The sequence below is a fragment of the Meriones unguiculatus genome, chromosome 1 (genome assembly GCF_030254825.1).
Source record: "Meriones unguiculatus strain TT.TT164.6M chromosome 1, Bangor_MerUng_6.1, whole genome shotgun sequence".
Lineage (NCBI taxonomy): Eukaryota > Metazoa > Chordata > Mammalia > Rodentia > Muridae > Meriones > Meriones unguiculatus.
In genome coordinates this window covers 108,719,061-108,733,655 of record NC_083349.1, presented here as the reverse complement: position 1 = coordinate 108,733,655, position 14,595 = coordinate 108,719,061, and the positions used below count along the sequence as shown (strand labels likewise).

The window sequence follows — 14,595 nt, the reverse complement described above, 5'->3', positions numbered from 1 at the left end:
GGTAATATTATGAAGGTCTTAGTGATTTCAAAAACAGCTATACTTACAGTGAATGTGTCATTTCAGAGTGATAATCCTATTCCAACCAGCAACTCCACATCAGAAACTGACAGATTCCCTCTTTTTAAAAAAATATTTTTATTGTATGCTTAATTTTGAATACGTGTCTATGCGTGGGTATGTGCACGTGAGCGCAGGAGCTTCAGAGGCCAGAAGAAGACATCAGGTCTCCTGGAGCTTGAGTTGCAGATAGTTGTGAACCACCCAGTGTGGGTCCTTTGCAGAGCAGTCTACGCTCTTAGCAGCCAAGCCCCTGCTCCTGCCCTGATAGGCTCTCTTTGAAGAAGCTGTCCAAGCACTCCAGGGTCAAGGTGCAGTGATGCCAGTATGGAACAAGGCAGGCTTATAGCTGATGTGCTTTCCAGGATAGATAGGAGTTCCAGACGACAGCAACACACTGGACAACAGCCAGCCTAAGGGACAGGAATACTGCTGTGAAGAGGAGGGTGGCAGGGAAGGGAGAGTAATGCAAACGGACTTACTCAAGAAGTTCCAGATTTGGGTCTCATTCCTCTGAGCCCTGTGGAGGAGGGACTGTATAGTTCGGACCAAGGGAAGACTAGCTCGGTCTTGCTCTAGCTCAGAGCCCTGCCTCTCAGATGAAGGCCTCAGAGCTTAAGAGCTGGGAGCCCCACAGCTCACAGCCTTTACTCACTAGCTTTGTGTATGTGTGTATACATGCGCGTGGAGGTCAGAGGGCGACTCTGGGGAGCTGGTCCTCTCCTCCACCAATGGGTTCCAAGGAATGAACTCAGGTCACTTGGCAGCAAGGGCTCCTACCCACTGAGTCACCTCACCAGCCCACCAGCGGTTCTCTGTCAACAAATGACTCGCCATCAGTGCCTCTACCTAGACCTTTCCAAATATATCTGTACAGCTTCCATCAGCCAAGACTTCATTTCTAAAAATAATGCACTGCCTGCCATATAAAGCCACCTTCTTTCATATATATGTATATATATGAATCATATATATTAATATATGTGATTTATTTATTCTCAGGCTCTCATATAGCCCAGGCTAGCTAACCTTGAACTTTTGTCGTCACTATGTCACTGAGACAGTCTTGAGCTCCTGCCCCTCCTGCCTCTGACTCTTTAATGTTAGGGTAACAAGCTTGCACTCTAATGCTTGGCCTTTGCAGAAGAGCCAAGTCTGGTTCCCAATATCCACATCTTCAGCTCACAATGGTCTATAACTCTGCTTCCAGAGATTCTGATGCCATTTTTTTGGTGTCCGTGCATCTTCTCACACACACACAATCTATTTGTTTGATTTGAGACAGGGTCTGACTGTGGAGCCTTGGATATCCTAGAAACTTGATATGAAGATCAGGCTGGCCTCAAACTTACAGAGATCCAACTGTCTTTACTTCTAAGTGCTGGGACTAAAGGCATGCACCACCCAGCATTTTTTTTTTTTAAATCTTACCCAAAAACACAATAAAAATAAAAAATATTAAATACTGTACTCATTTTTAATTTATGCTACTTTATCTATTGAAATATATTTTATCTTTAAAAAGTTTTTCGGAGTGGCTGGAGAAATAGATCAGTGATCAAGAACATTAACTGCTTTTGCAGGGGACCCGGGTTTGGTTCCCAGCGCCTGTATTGTGGCTTACACCTGTCTGTCAATTCAGCTCCAGGGGCTCTGACATCCTCTCCTGACCTCCACGGGCGCCAGGCATACATGGGTGCACATACACTTGTGCAGGCCAGACATCATACACAGATAAATAAATCAAGTTTCTGAGTCAGGATCTAACATGTGTCAGGAGGGCTCAGAGCTTCCGGCCTTCCTGCTTCTACCTCCTAAGTGCTGGGGTTTTCAGCATGAGCTACTCTGACTGGCTGATCTCCTTTAAAATAACCTTGCTTTAGTCTTTTGTTTGTTTGTTTGTTTTTTGAGACAAGGTCTGTCTATGTAGCTCCGGCTGTCCTGGAACTCACTCTGTAGACCAGGCTGGCCTTAGTCACAGATATCCACCTGCATCTGTCTCTCCAGTGTTGGGATTACAGGTGTGACTCGGCTGACCTTGCTTTGGTTTCAGAGAGTGCTACCAAAGACCCGGATGTTTAGGACTTAGCCCACAAGTCTGCATTCTTTTTATCTAAGCTGTTTGTGCAAATGTCAACCACGTGACTCTGAGCACTTTCATATTTTCTTGTGCTCTAGAGATCCTCATCTGTGAGCCTTTTTCCAGCCCCTCTGAATGCCACTCTTAAGTTTTTTATTCTAGATTTACTTATTTTATTTTATGTTTATGGGTATTTTGCCTGCATGTATGGGTTTACAGTGCCCATAGAGGTCGAATAGGGTGTAGGATCCCCTGGAACTGGAGTTACATATAGTTGTGAGCTATCATATGTGTGCTGGGAATAGAACTTCAGTCCTCTGAAAGAGCAGCAAGTTCTCTTAATCACTGAACCATTTCTCCAGAACTTTTTTAAAAAAAAATTTTTTTAAATATTTATTTATTTATTTTTAATTATTTATATAGTGTTCTGCCTGCCCGCCAGAAGAGGGCACCAGATCCCACTATAGATGGTTGTGAGCCATCGTGTGGTTGCTGGGAATTGAACTTGGGACCTTTAGAAGAATAGCCAGGGCTCTTAACCTCCGAGCCATCTTTCCAGCCCTCTTTTTAATTTTTTTAATTGCAGTTCGGCACCAAGCTGTATTACTAGGACAGAACAGTCTTCCACAGTGAGCTAACCAGGCATGGTTCCTACTTAAGCTTTGTGTCTTCCTTTCTGTCTAGCTTTGGCTGCCAGGGTACCGCAGCCAGGCCCTGCAGGTGAGCCACCAAACAGGGAACCCAGTGGGGTTGAGGTGACTACCGTCTTATCTCCAACCGGGAAGCAGGGCTCCCCCTTCAGGGGTGAGGGGGGATCTGTAGTACCTGTAATGCAGGGGCACCAGGTAGAAGTTGGCTAACTGCACAGCGGGCCAGAGCTGCAAGAAGAAGATGGGAAGGTCAGGGGTGTCCCCTACCTGACCCCGACTCCCTGTCCTGCCTGGCCCCACTCTACAGTCCACATAAGAAAAGGCTCAAGTGGGGAATGAGAGAGCGATCCTCATAGAGGGATTCTTATGCTGCGAGGGCCCCAATCTCGGGGCGTTTCTGGACTACAGGAGGCAGAAGAGCCAGTGGAGGGGTCAACTCTTACATAGTAGTTGGTGATGAGGGCATCAGGGTAGTCCTGCAAAGACAGGGAGGGGACAGTTAACGCTTCCATATGCAAGCAGCTGCCACACCCCTGCCTGTCTGAGCCTGTCACACACAGACTCTATTCCAAGAAGGCATGCCCACTGGGACCCCCACCCCCTGTATGTCTCCTTCCCTTGGGGCAGCCACGGATCCACTCACACGCTGTAGTTTGGCCCAATTGTCCTGGGCTGACATTCCATTGAGTACCCCTACCGTTGGGAGGAAGCAGCCTAAAAAGCATGGGGCAAAGACCCCCTACGGAAGAGAAATTAAGTGAAAACTCCAAGCTCGCCCACCGCCCCAGCCAGGCTCTCCTCCCCAGCTCCCATAGCTTACCTGATCTAACAACGTCTTCTTCAGAGCATCTACCTTGGTGGTGCCGGGGATAAAGCGGTCCAGAATCCTGTACCAGCCTCCAAGTATGGGCCCCTGAGAGTGAAAGACAGGGCGGGCGGCAGGCCACAAGTGACAGACCCTTGTTTTTTTGTTTTTTTTTTTTAATTGTTTATACAGTGTTCTGCCTGCATGTACACCTGAATGCCAGAAGAGGGCACCAGATTTTATTATAGATGGTTGTGAGCTACCATGTGGTTGCTGGGAATTGAACTCAGGACCTCTGGAAGAGCAAGCAGTGCTCTTAACCTCTGAGCCATCTCTCCAGCCCCGACCCTTGGCTTTTTATATCATAAAGCTCCTCCCCCGGGCAGCAGAAACCAACTCCTGAGGAAGTCCGGACTCTAAGACCAAAAGAGGGAACAGGCTGGCCTAGGGGTGAGAGGCAAATGAAAACTACAGGACGGCAGACGGTGAATTCCACTGCCCGAGGTACTGCAGACCCACCCAAAGCAGAACTTACCACAAAGGCACAGCCCAGGGATACCATGACCAGGGTCCGGCGTGTCTGGTGCTCCTGGAGGCCCCTCCTCTCCACCAGCTGCTGTGAGATAATGTCACCTAGGCCCATCAGTGACCCTGTGCAGGGGACATAGGTGTTGTCAGGACACACCCCTAAAGGTGAGGCTGCTGACCAAATGAGGCTCGGCACTTTGAGACCCAGGGCTGCGTCCTGGCAAACGGCCAGCCTCTCCTCGCTGCCTTGAAGGCCCCTGCTCCTCAAGGATGGTTACATCTCTCATGCGTCTTACTGGACATGGGGATGACAGGGGCTGTGGTGGTGCATGTCTACTTGGGAGGCAGGGGTAGAATTGCTATGAGTTTAAGGACAGCCTGGGATACATAGGGAATCCCACGCTAGTCATTGTGCATCGTGAGACCACAAACCATGAAGGAAGTTGGGGGAGGGGGGCAGGGCATAGAGACAGACACAAGAACTGTGTTGAGGAGGCCAGGAGCTATGAATGTACAGTAAGTTGGTTTTTGTTTTTGTTTTGTTTATAGATTTATTTATTTATGGTGTACACAGTGTTCTGTCTGCATGTGTGCCTGCATTGCCAGAAGAGGGCACCAGATCTCATTATAGATGGTTGGGAGCCACCATGTGGTTGCTGGGAATTGAACCCAGGACCTTTGGAAGAGCAGCCAGTGCTCTTAATCTCTGAGCTCTCTCTCCAGCCCCATACAGTACGTTGTAAGGAAACCAGGGCTGAAACTGCAGACGAATGAAACCCTACAGTCCATGGCTGAGAACTGTAGAGGCCAGAACTGAAAGGTTCTTCTAGAACTTTCCACCTGAACTCTTATTCTGGAGGTGTGGAAATGAAGGTCCAAGGCTTCATGCAGCTGGCACTGCATAGGCAGGTAACATGACTCCTAGACACTGTCCTTTTGACAGTCCTTTTGACAGTGTCTAGGATTACTGCAGGACAATGAGGAACACTGTCTCTTTCCTGCCAGCCCAAAGCAAGATTCTGGCCAACATCTTTTGCTTTAGTCTTAGGGATCTTTATTGGTAGAAAATAACACGGAAAACTTCCTAAGATGTGTTTAAATGGTGCCAGACAGGAAGACATTGACATAAGAGCGTCCTCCACAAGGAAGCGTCCAGGACACCTACTGCACACACAGGAGAAGCCCAGATTTTCCTTTCACATCCTTGGCAACAGGACCTACAGCCATTTCCTCTCAGACCTCGGCACCTGCTTTCCCTCCCCTTAACTGCACAAACACCCACCTCTAGTAGCCAAGACAGAATTGGAATCATCACTATTTACGGCCCCCGGTTTGTAATAATGGCGTGATGGTTTCCAACAAACAGTAAGAGGGCCGCTTGGGAGTGACCGTGTGATCCCAGCTCATCCACCCAGCTCAGTGAGTAATGAGAGTCCCCTCTAGCTCCGAATCCACCATGTCCCCATGCCCTCAATCAGCACTGGACAAACACACCCTTCAACCCCATTCCTTCCTCTGGGACTGGCTCTGACGTCCATGCTGGCTGCACACGTAGCTCTGCTCTTCCCCCACACCTCTCCACACACTTCCTCAGAGCAACCTAGTCAGAGGCAGCTGGGGAAAGCTAGGAGGTAGAGCTGGTGATGGGCAACCTATGTGACTTGGGCAGCTGGCCATAAAGCAGCTCCTCTTCTCCTTCAGCATCCCCTCCAGCCAGTACTGCCTCTCTTCCCCTGAGTTCCCTAAACAGTCAGACATGGCCTCCCCAAGAGCAAGGTCAGAATTCCTGGGCATGGAGGGTGGCCAATGTAGAATCCTAGACATGTTTGTTGTCATTCCTCACACCTAACCAAGCCCCTAACAGGTGTTCAGAAAATAATAAAAAACTTACAGCCCCAAACAAGGTTGTTTGGGGAAGCGCATGAAGAACTGTATGTTCAACCTGAAGAAATGTGTCAGGCTCAAAGTATTAGGGCGTCAGGGAACCCAGAATCTGCTGCTGGCCCCCAGTGAGTTACACTTTCCCCCTGCCCCACCCCCTCCCCGTATGTGGCCATCAGCTGTGTTCAGAGCTCTCTTCAGCTCTCTCTCCTGGGCTACTTCAGCCATGCATAAAGGGAAAAATGACCCTGAGAAGTCTGAAGGCATTTGGGCAATGAAGGGACAACAGTCCACTTTGATTAAATGGTGACAGTTCACAAAGGAATCAATTAATCCTCACAGGATGTCTGGGAAGCAAGTAGCCATATGTCCACTAACTAAGGAGTCTTGGAGGAATGAAGTGGCCTAGTAGGGAGTACAGTTTGGATCAATTTGAGCCAGGGGAGCAAGGAGGTCAGAGCATAGGCAGAGGCAGGCTCAGAGGCTATGGGCTATCAAAGGCTCTTACCCACATAATGCCCCAAAGGGACCACGTATCAAAAATGTTTCCTGAGCAGGTATGGTGGCACATACCTGTAACCTCAGCACTTGGGAGGCAGAGACACAAGGATTATTTAAAGTCAAAGAGAGCCTGGTCTACATTGTGAGTTCTAGGCCAGGCAGGGATATGTGGTGAGACCCTGTCTCAAACAAAACAATAAAAATGGAAGGAAGGAAGGAAGGAAGGAAAGAGAGAGAGAGAAGACAGACCAAACACAGCAGGGGATGGAGAAATGGCTCAGTAGTTGTTAGCACTCACAGTTCTCGCAGAGGACTTGGGTTAGGTCCCCAGCACTCACACAGCAGCCTACAACCATTTCTAACTCCAGTTTCAGGAGATCCAGTGGCGTCTTCTGATCTCTGGGGGCACCAGGCATAGATGTGGTGCACATACGCACATTTAAAGCATTAAGAATCTTACTAAGTACTCACAAACTTCTGCTTCATTCCCCAGACTTCTATCACCTCTATTCCTTGTTACCCACAGGAAGGGCAGGCAGCAATATTCTTGGGAACTAGAGATGTACATATTTTCTCTCTTCACAGCTTATAGCTTTAGTCATATGAGCTAAAGGCAGAACTGGAATAAAAAGCCAAGTTCCATGGTTTTGGAAGCCTTTTTTAGCAATGAAAATGGACTCTTTATGGTATCCACAACGGTAAGTGGGTTCTCCCCTTTTTTAATTTTTTTTTTTTTTTTTTTTGAGACAGGGTTTCTCTGTGTAGCCGTGGCTGTCAAGGATTCACTTTGTAGACGAGGCTAGCCTCAAACTCAGAGATCCATTTGCTTCTGCCTCCCAGAGGGCTGGGATTACAGGTGTGGGCCACCATGCCTGGTTGGGCCCCCTTCTTATAGGTTGTTTTAGGGGTTAGTCCATGCCATAATCTCTGCTTGTATTCAGAGTGTCTCTGGTTCCTAGACAGCAGGCGGCTGGGGTATCTGGAAGTTTGCCTTCTGCTCATAGATTATGACCACTGGACCTGCAGTAACTCCAGGATGTCTGAAGACTTTGGCAAAGGTCAAGCGCAAGGCCTGCATCCCTGGTCCAGGTGAGCCTTCAACAGGAAGGACTCGAACATCCAAACTCTTTATCCTATTTTCTCCAGATCAGAATGGAAACATCCGAACCACCCAACCTCTGAGAGACTTCGAGGGCACCGTCTGGTCAACTAGGATAGTGTTGGGATATGGTTCCTCTCTCCCTGGACTTGAGAGTTGGAGCTGGAAACCTCAAAACACATAATGCCCAGACCCATCGTGGGACGGAACGAGGGGTTGCTGGGAAGTGGTGCCCCAAAGCCAAGCTGGGCACAGAGCCTAGCGAGAAGACACTGGTTCTGAGTATGACATCATGCCTCTGGGTAGGTGCCAGTCCTCATTCGTCACTCCCCACTGGACCCAGGGGGTGGGGGGAAAGAGATGTTTGGCTCTGGTGACTGATCTATTTGAGACCATACCCTGCCTATCAATGGAAAAGCCCCAACTTTCCCACTCTCTTCCAAGGCACAAGTAGAGCCAAATCCTTTGCTTCCCTTTGTTCCTGCACTTGATTTTGTAAACCATCTATGTATAAGAAAATAAAGCGCTCGCTGATGGAAGATGAGAATGCAGATGGGCAGAAAGTGGCTTCCTGGAAAAGTGACAGGAGGTATGCCTTTAAGGATGGAAGGTGGGGTCTGCAGGTACAGATATTCCTGGCACGGATCCAGCAGTGCTGCAGACTGGGGGGGGGGGGGAGGGCTGGCTGGGGCAGGAGCTTGACCTGATCCAGGACCCAGAGGCAGCTGACACTCTTTTGAGAAGGGGCTGAGTATTCCCTGGGACTGGTCCAAACGCTTAGTTCACTCCTGTCCACATGTATCCCGCTGAAGAAAATAAGATAAAGCGGCCAGTTCTGCAGCTTGTCATGTTTAAACCCAGACCAACTGGGCTGGCACTCAGTGTCCTGCGGCCCCAGTACCTCAAGTACAGGAAGCAGTGCCCTAGATTCTAATGCCAGCTCTAGAACTGACCATATGACGCCTAAGTGCATGCCATACCTTGCTTATGCCTCAGTTTCCCTTTCTGCAGTACCAAGGCTTGTGAGTCACACTCTGGCTCAAGTCAGGTTCCAGGGAAAGCAGTGCCTACAGTTTAGCTGCTTGGGTGGCGTGCAATGGATGGACGCGGGCCCTGGGCTCTGGGCCCACTAGAGACTGGAAGAGCCCTCCAGAAAGGAAGGGATGAAGCTGACTCAGACTCTGCAGAACACACAGTCAACCTCTTCCCCAGACTGCCCAGGTCGTGACTGGAGCATTACACACTTCCGCTGGATCATTACTGCAGTAGAAAGAGACAGCCTTCCTTCAGGGTCTCACCGCTAATGCCTCTGGGGACTACATGTATGTGAACAGGTAGTAGAGAGGAGTAGAGTGCTCCCTGGGGTGAAATGCCGAACAGTGTGGAATAGAGGCTGGTGGGTGAAGGTCTCTCTTCCAGAAATGATTCTTCATCTGAGAAGGCATTTCAAATTGCTTCTTATTCAGTTCCAAAGTATGGAGCCACAAGAAGCCCTGAAAAGGAGCCGATTTAATAATGCATCCTTCATACTCTTCCTCTTACCCTTTGGAAGGATTACCTTCTAACCTGCAGATAAGTTTCAGGCCCTGCTTTTTGGAACAAGAAGGCTTAGATGCATATCCACAACCCGGGCATGCACAAGCCTATAATCTAGGTACTTACAAGGATGTGGTGGGAGGACTGATGAGTTCAGGACCAGCCTGAGCTACGCAGTGAGATTCTGATTGAAAATAACCAGCTGGACCAGGCAGTGGTGTCACATGCTTTTAATCCCAGGACTCAGGAGGCAGAGGCAGGTAGATCTCTGTGAGTTTGAGGCCAGTCTGCTCTACAAAGACAGTCCAGGACAGCCAGGGCTACACAGAGAAATCTTGTCTCAGAAAAACAAAAACAAATAAACATCAACAAAAAGAGGAGCTTGCTATACACAGGTTTCTAATAATCACAGGAAGGGCCAACTCCTTGAGTTTATTGTACATTTAAAAAGTTCAAGTCAGGGATGGAGAGATGGCTCAGAGGTTAAGAGCACTGGTTGGTTGCTCTTCCAGAGGTCCTGAGTTCAATTCCCAGCAACCACATGGTGGCTCACAACCATCTATAACGAGATCCGGTGCCCCCTTCTGGCCTGCAGGTGCACACGCAGACAGAACATTGTATACATAAATCTAAAAAATAAAATAAAATATTAAAAAAAAAAGTTGCAGTCAGTTCCAGGAAAGAACTGACTTCACACATGCAATACATGTGTGCACTCAGACACATACACAATAAATAATGTAAAAAAAAAAAAAAGTACAAAAGGATAGGCGCATTGTCCGGAGAGTGTGGTTCTTGCCTGGCATTTGTGAGGCTGTAGCTTCCACCTTTGGTACTGTGAGCAAATAAATAACACTTCCAGAGCTTCTTCTCAGAGATAAGTCCCATAACTGACCTTTTAAGTTCTAAATGAGGAAACTGAGGCCCAAAGAGGTTTATTGACGTGGACTAATTAAGCAGCTACTAAGTGCGATGCCCTGAGATTCAGATCTTGGCCTTCTAGTTCCAAGTCTGAAATCTCTGTTCTGCTTCCCAATGTGAGCTATCCCAAGGGACCTCTGGAGCCACTGTGCTCTGAAAACAGTCCAAAGGGTTAGGTGAGCCAAGCCCACCCCAAACCTTTATATGTAGGTTGGTCTAAATACCCTGCCGGCAAGGAAGGAAAAATCTGAGAGAAAGGCTGAGAGGCCACAGGTGCGTCAGGACCAAGTGAAGATGCCGCAGTTTCAGGAGAAATGTGCACAGGAGACCATGCTAATTAAGACCTGAGCACAGGCAGTCCCGAAACCCCAGAGGGGCACATTTCTGCGTTTGTGCCCCTTGGAGCTTTAGTTCCTGCCTTTGTCAGCTATGGGTCATTTAGGCAGGGGAACAGGACTGCCCTTTTCTCTGCATTTTTGATGGCTGCAAGGGGGGACCTTCTATCTGGCCTCTAGGGGCCCTGAGGGAATCTGAGGCTGGGCAAAGGGCCCAGCGTGTCAGTTCCCATCATAGCCACACAGTCCGGCGTGAGTCACCACACACCGAGCCAGGTGAGTCATGCGGGCCGGACACTCTGAGGACAAGAGGCGGATGGGCGCAGGATGCTATCGAGGGGCCAGGGCGGAGTACAAGAGTCCACCTCCTAGCCAGGCGTGTGGTTTCTGATGCTAACGTAGGGCTCTTTGGTTATCAGAACCGGTGTTCTACCCTCGTCTCCCTCTTTCCTCTCAGAAGCCCACAGACCTCCTTAGAACATGGATTCTTTCTCCAAACACAGGCAAGACGTGTTTATGACCTGATCACCCACTTCACGACTCTGATGATGAGAGGCCTGCTGCTGCCCCCTGGCCTGTCCCCTTGTACTAGCTGACTAGCAAAAGGAAGGTGGAAACAGACACAGGAGGAACCTGGAGGGGCTCTGTGAGGCTGCTATTTCCTCACTGGACATGGAGTATGTTAGTAGACTGAGGATATGTAAGTAAGAAAAGCAAAACCACTCTGTAGGCTAATCTCAGGAAAGTGGTCATCTAGCCAGCTCTGGTGGCTCAAGCTTGTAATTTCAGCGTTCAGGAGGCTGAGCTGGTACTGCTGCAAGTTCAAGGCCAGTCTGGCTACACAGTGAATTCCAGGTCAGCCTGGGCTAGTGTGTGACTCTTGTCTAAAAATAAAAGTGAAATAAAAAAAAGTGGAATATTTGAACCGCGAAGAGGGATCAGAGCGTCCCAAAGCCGGGTACTGATTCAGAAGCATTCAGGCTCAACAGTATTTAAACTTCAGATTCATTACTATTTTGTACATTTCACAATAAAAAATACTCAGGAAACTAGAGTAAGTTACTTCAGCACTTGTAATTTGAGCTCTTTCTCACTAACAGACCTTTGGAGGCTCCTATGATACAATGCCTGTATACAATGTGCTTGGCACACTATAAAATGTAGGAGGAAAACATTTAGCTTGCCAACGTAGGGGTCTCCTCAGCGAAATGCTTTTAAGAATGGACTGCTTGGGGGCTGGGGAGATGGCTCAGAGGTTAAGAGCACTGGTTGCTCTTCCAAAGGTCCTGGGTTCAATTCCCAGCACCCACATGGTGGCTCACAACCATCTATAATGATGCAGGCATACATGCAGACAGAACAAGCATTGTACACATAATAAATATCTTTAAAAAAAAAAAAAGAAAAGAAAAAATGGACTACAAACTGCTTAGCCAGGCGATAGTGGCACACTTCTTTAATCCCAGCACTTAGGAGAGGTAGGTGGCTCTACAGAGTGAGTAAGTTCCAGGATAGCCAGGGATACACAGAAAAACCCTTTCTAGAAAAACCAAAAAATAACATGGTGGTGCACACCTTTAATCCTAGCACTCAGGGAGGCAGAGGCAGGCGGATCGTTGTGAGTTTGAGGCCAGCCTTGGCTACAAAGCAAGTCCAGGACAGCCAGGGCCACACAGAGAAACCCTGTTTTGAAAAAAAAAAAAAAAAAATTTTTTTTTTAACTTAGATTTGAGGACTTTTAGTCTTTTAAAAAAAATTAAAATTGGCCTGTAGAGATGGCTCAGAGGTTAAGAGTACTGGCTGCTCTTCCAGAGGTCCTGAGTTCAATTCCCAGCAACCACCTGGTGGCTCACAACCATCTATAATGGGATCTGATGCTCTGTTCTGTCATGCACGTGTACATTCAGCTAAATCTCTCATATACATAAATAAATATATTTAAAAAATAATAATTACATTAAATTAAAAAATAACTTATTTAATTTTATTTTATGTACATTAGTGTAATGATGTCAGATGCCTTGGAACTGGAGTTACAGACAGTTGTGAGCTGCCATGTGGGTATTGAGAACCGAACCCGAGTCCTTTGGAAGAACAGACAGTGCTTTTAACTAGGCCATCTCTCCAGCCTGAGAACTTAGTCTTACTGGACAGACTATGTGTCTCTTTCACTGTTATTTTAAATTGTGTGGGGAGGGTGGTTGTGCAAGCGAGCGCAGGTGCCACAGGTGGCTGGAGGAGACAGATCCCCCTGGAGCTACTGACATGGGTGCTGAGTCTTCCACAGAGCAGTGCTGTTATCCTCTGAGCCATCTCTCTACGATGTATCTCTTAGGAATAGTTTTGGGACCTCACTCCAAAACAGAATAGTTTGGGATGAGAGAAAGTCAGCTCCTCCAAGGGCTAAACAGGAGGAAATTCGGGCCTCTTCTGCCTCAAATCTGCCCGCTCTAATTACACCTGGTTCTAGAGAGACACTCACCACTGGTCAGAATCTGGACTTTCCACGGATGTGCAGCCAGGGCCCTCTGGTACGCCCGCCAGAGTGCCATGCCTCCTGTCAAACCAAGAGGACAAGTCACTCCCACTGGCCCCGCCCACTCCCCCCCACACACACAGTGAAGAACACACCTGCCATTTCCTTAGGCTCACTCTCACTTCCAAAATCTGCAAGTGACAAGAGGCCTCAGAAAGGCTGCTTACTGGGCAGTGCCCTGCATCATCGTCACTTTACACCTGGAGAAGAGGCGGTCTTGGGTAACTTTTAGAACTCCTGGAAGCTGCCTCTGCCTCCCCAAATCCGGTCTTGAAGCAAGGCTGGCTGGGAGGCCTCCAGTCTTGATCCAGACCACTCATGGGATTAGGCTAACTGTGGCTTCCAACTAGAGTCTGGGTCCCATCCCTCAAGTAAACGGGATAGGTCTACAATTCAGACTCAGTTGGAATTAAACCACACCCTTTCTGAGTGCAACTCCACACCGGAAATAAGCCAACGACCTGGGTCTGTAAGGTCTCATAACTGGCAGGAGCTCATGGCACACAGCGCTTCAAATCAGTGATTGCAAAGAACCCTCCACTCACCTGAGTGCCAGCTATGCTTAGAACCTTTTCCCACGTGATCGTGACCGCTGCGGGCTCAGGAACTTCCGTTTCTAGCCCCGCCCCTTCCGTCTGCCTGCGCCGCTTATCATCCGGGAGAAATGGAAGTGGCTGGGTCCTTTGATACCCGTTGGAAGGCGGCTCAGAGAGCCACCTAGTAGTGGGAAGCCCTTCACGTGGACACACCCAGTCTGTGCTTCCTGTACCCTGGAGCGGTGTGGACGCCCTTCTTAGTTCGCAAACATGAATGCTGGTTTAGTTCACATGTTTTGTCTGTGTTGTACCTCAGAGTCAACTGTAAGCCCCGAATGGGGCAGAAATTGTTTTTGTTCTCGTACCGGAACTTCTGTGTGAAATGTTTTTCAACAGAAATATGAGAGCGCCCGTGAGTTTTTTAACTGGGACTGCTCAGCCTTGGTCATGAGCGTTAGATGACTGGCTTGCAGTTTTTCCATTCCGGCTCCTCAGATTCTAGGGACGTACAACAGGGATCCAATGGAGGTTGCTTTTCAAGACAGGGTTTCTGTGTGGCCTCGGCTGTCACGGACTCGCTTTGTAGCTCAGAAAGGCCCTGCCTGCCTCTGCCTCTGGGATTACAGGCATGTTCCACCGTGCCCGGCTGTTCTGTGTGAAATGTGTTTCTCGAGTCTACGCAGAGGCATGCAGGTGTTTGAAAACTAGTTACGGAAATCTTGGTCTCCCTCCAGCTGTAATACCCCACTCCCTACAAATACCCTTCCTGGACAGGTAAGAACGTATACGTTCCCAAGTCTTGAGAAAAGTCAACTTCCCTGCTCTCCATCTGCCCACCACCAAGCTCATTTACTCAATTCCCGTTTGATTAGCGAAGGAGGAATCCTATTTAGCTACTAGACAGAGTAAGGATTCAGGAGAATTCAGATTCCTGTGTTCAGAGCATGCTAAAGGAATTTCACTAGTAGATGTAACAGGAGACCAAATGTACAAGACTGGAAAGGTATTTTAAATCAAGAGTATATGGATTCAAATCCCAGTGCCAGTTTTCAGTAGTTTTGTGACCTTATTTAGACTGTTTAACCTCTCAAAAGCTAATCATCATTACATAAAATAGTACCTACCTC

The 14,595-nt window shown here is 48.3% G+C and overlaps 1 protein-coding gene across 3 annotated transcripts; it reads right to left on the bottom strand.

Annotated features, from left to right (window-relative positions):
• Positions 1–119: 119 nt before the first annotated feature.
• On the bottom strand, positions 120–14,560 carry Mpv17 (mitochondrial inner membrane protein MPV17). 3 transcript variants are annotated; one of them, XM_021635386.2, is made up of 9 exons: positions 13,478–13,526; positions 13,028–13,132; positions 12,879–12,953; positions 4,131–4,246; positions 3,611–3,703; positions 3,434–3,529; positions 3,234–3,266; positions 2,966–3,018; positions 120–473 (listed from the first exon to the last, which is right to left on the bottom strand). In XM_021635386.2, exons 2-9 carry the CDS (start codon positions 13,032–13,034, stop codon positions 404–406), a joined length of 543 nt encoding a protein of 180 aa, XP_021491061.1. In that variant the 5' UTR covers positions 13,035–13,132; positions 13,478–13,526; the 3' UTR covers positions 120–403. The 3 variants fall into 3 exon arrangements, with proteins under 3 accessions (XP_021491061.1, XP_021491062.1, XP_021491063.1); XM_021635387.2 differs by lacking the exon at positions 13,028–13,132 and having other exon boundaries at positions 13,478–14,558; XM_021635388.2 differs by lacking the exons at positions 12,879–12,953; positions 13,028–13,132 and having other exon boundaries at positions 13,478–14,560.
• Between the last annotated feature and the right edge of the window lie 35 nt (positions 14,561–14,595).

Excerpts from the sequence above, each read along its gene's own strand:
- Mpv17 (XM_021635386.2), bottom strand. Across the intron at positions 3,267-3,433 it reads ATTGGGCCAAACTACAGCGT|GACTACCCTGATGCCCTCAT; the intron begins GTGAGTGGATCC and ends CTGTCTTTGCAG. Across the intron at positions 3,019-3,233 it reads CCCTCATCACCAACTACTAT|CTCTGGCCCGCTGTGCAGTT; the intron begins GTAAGAGTTGAC and ends TTCTTCTTGCAG.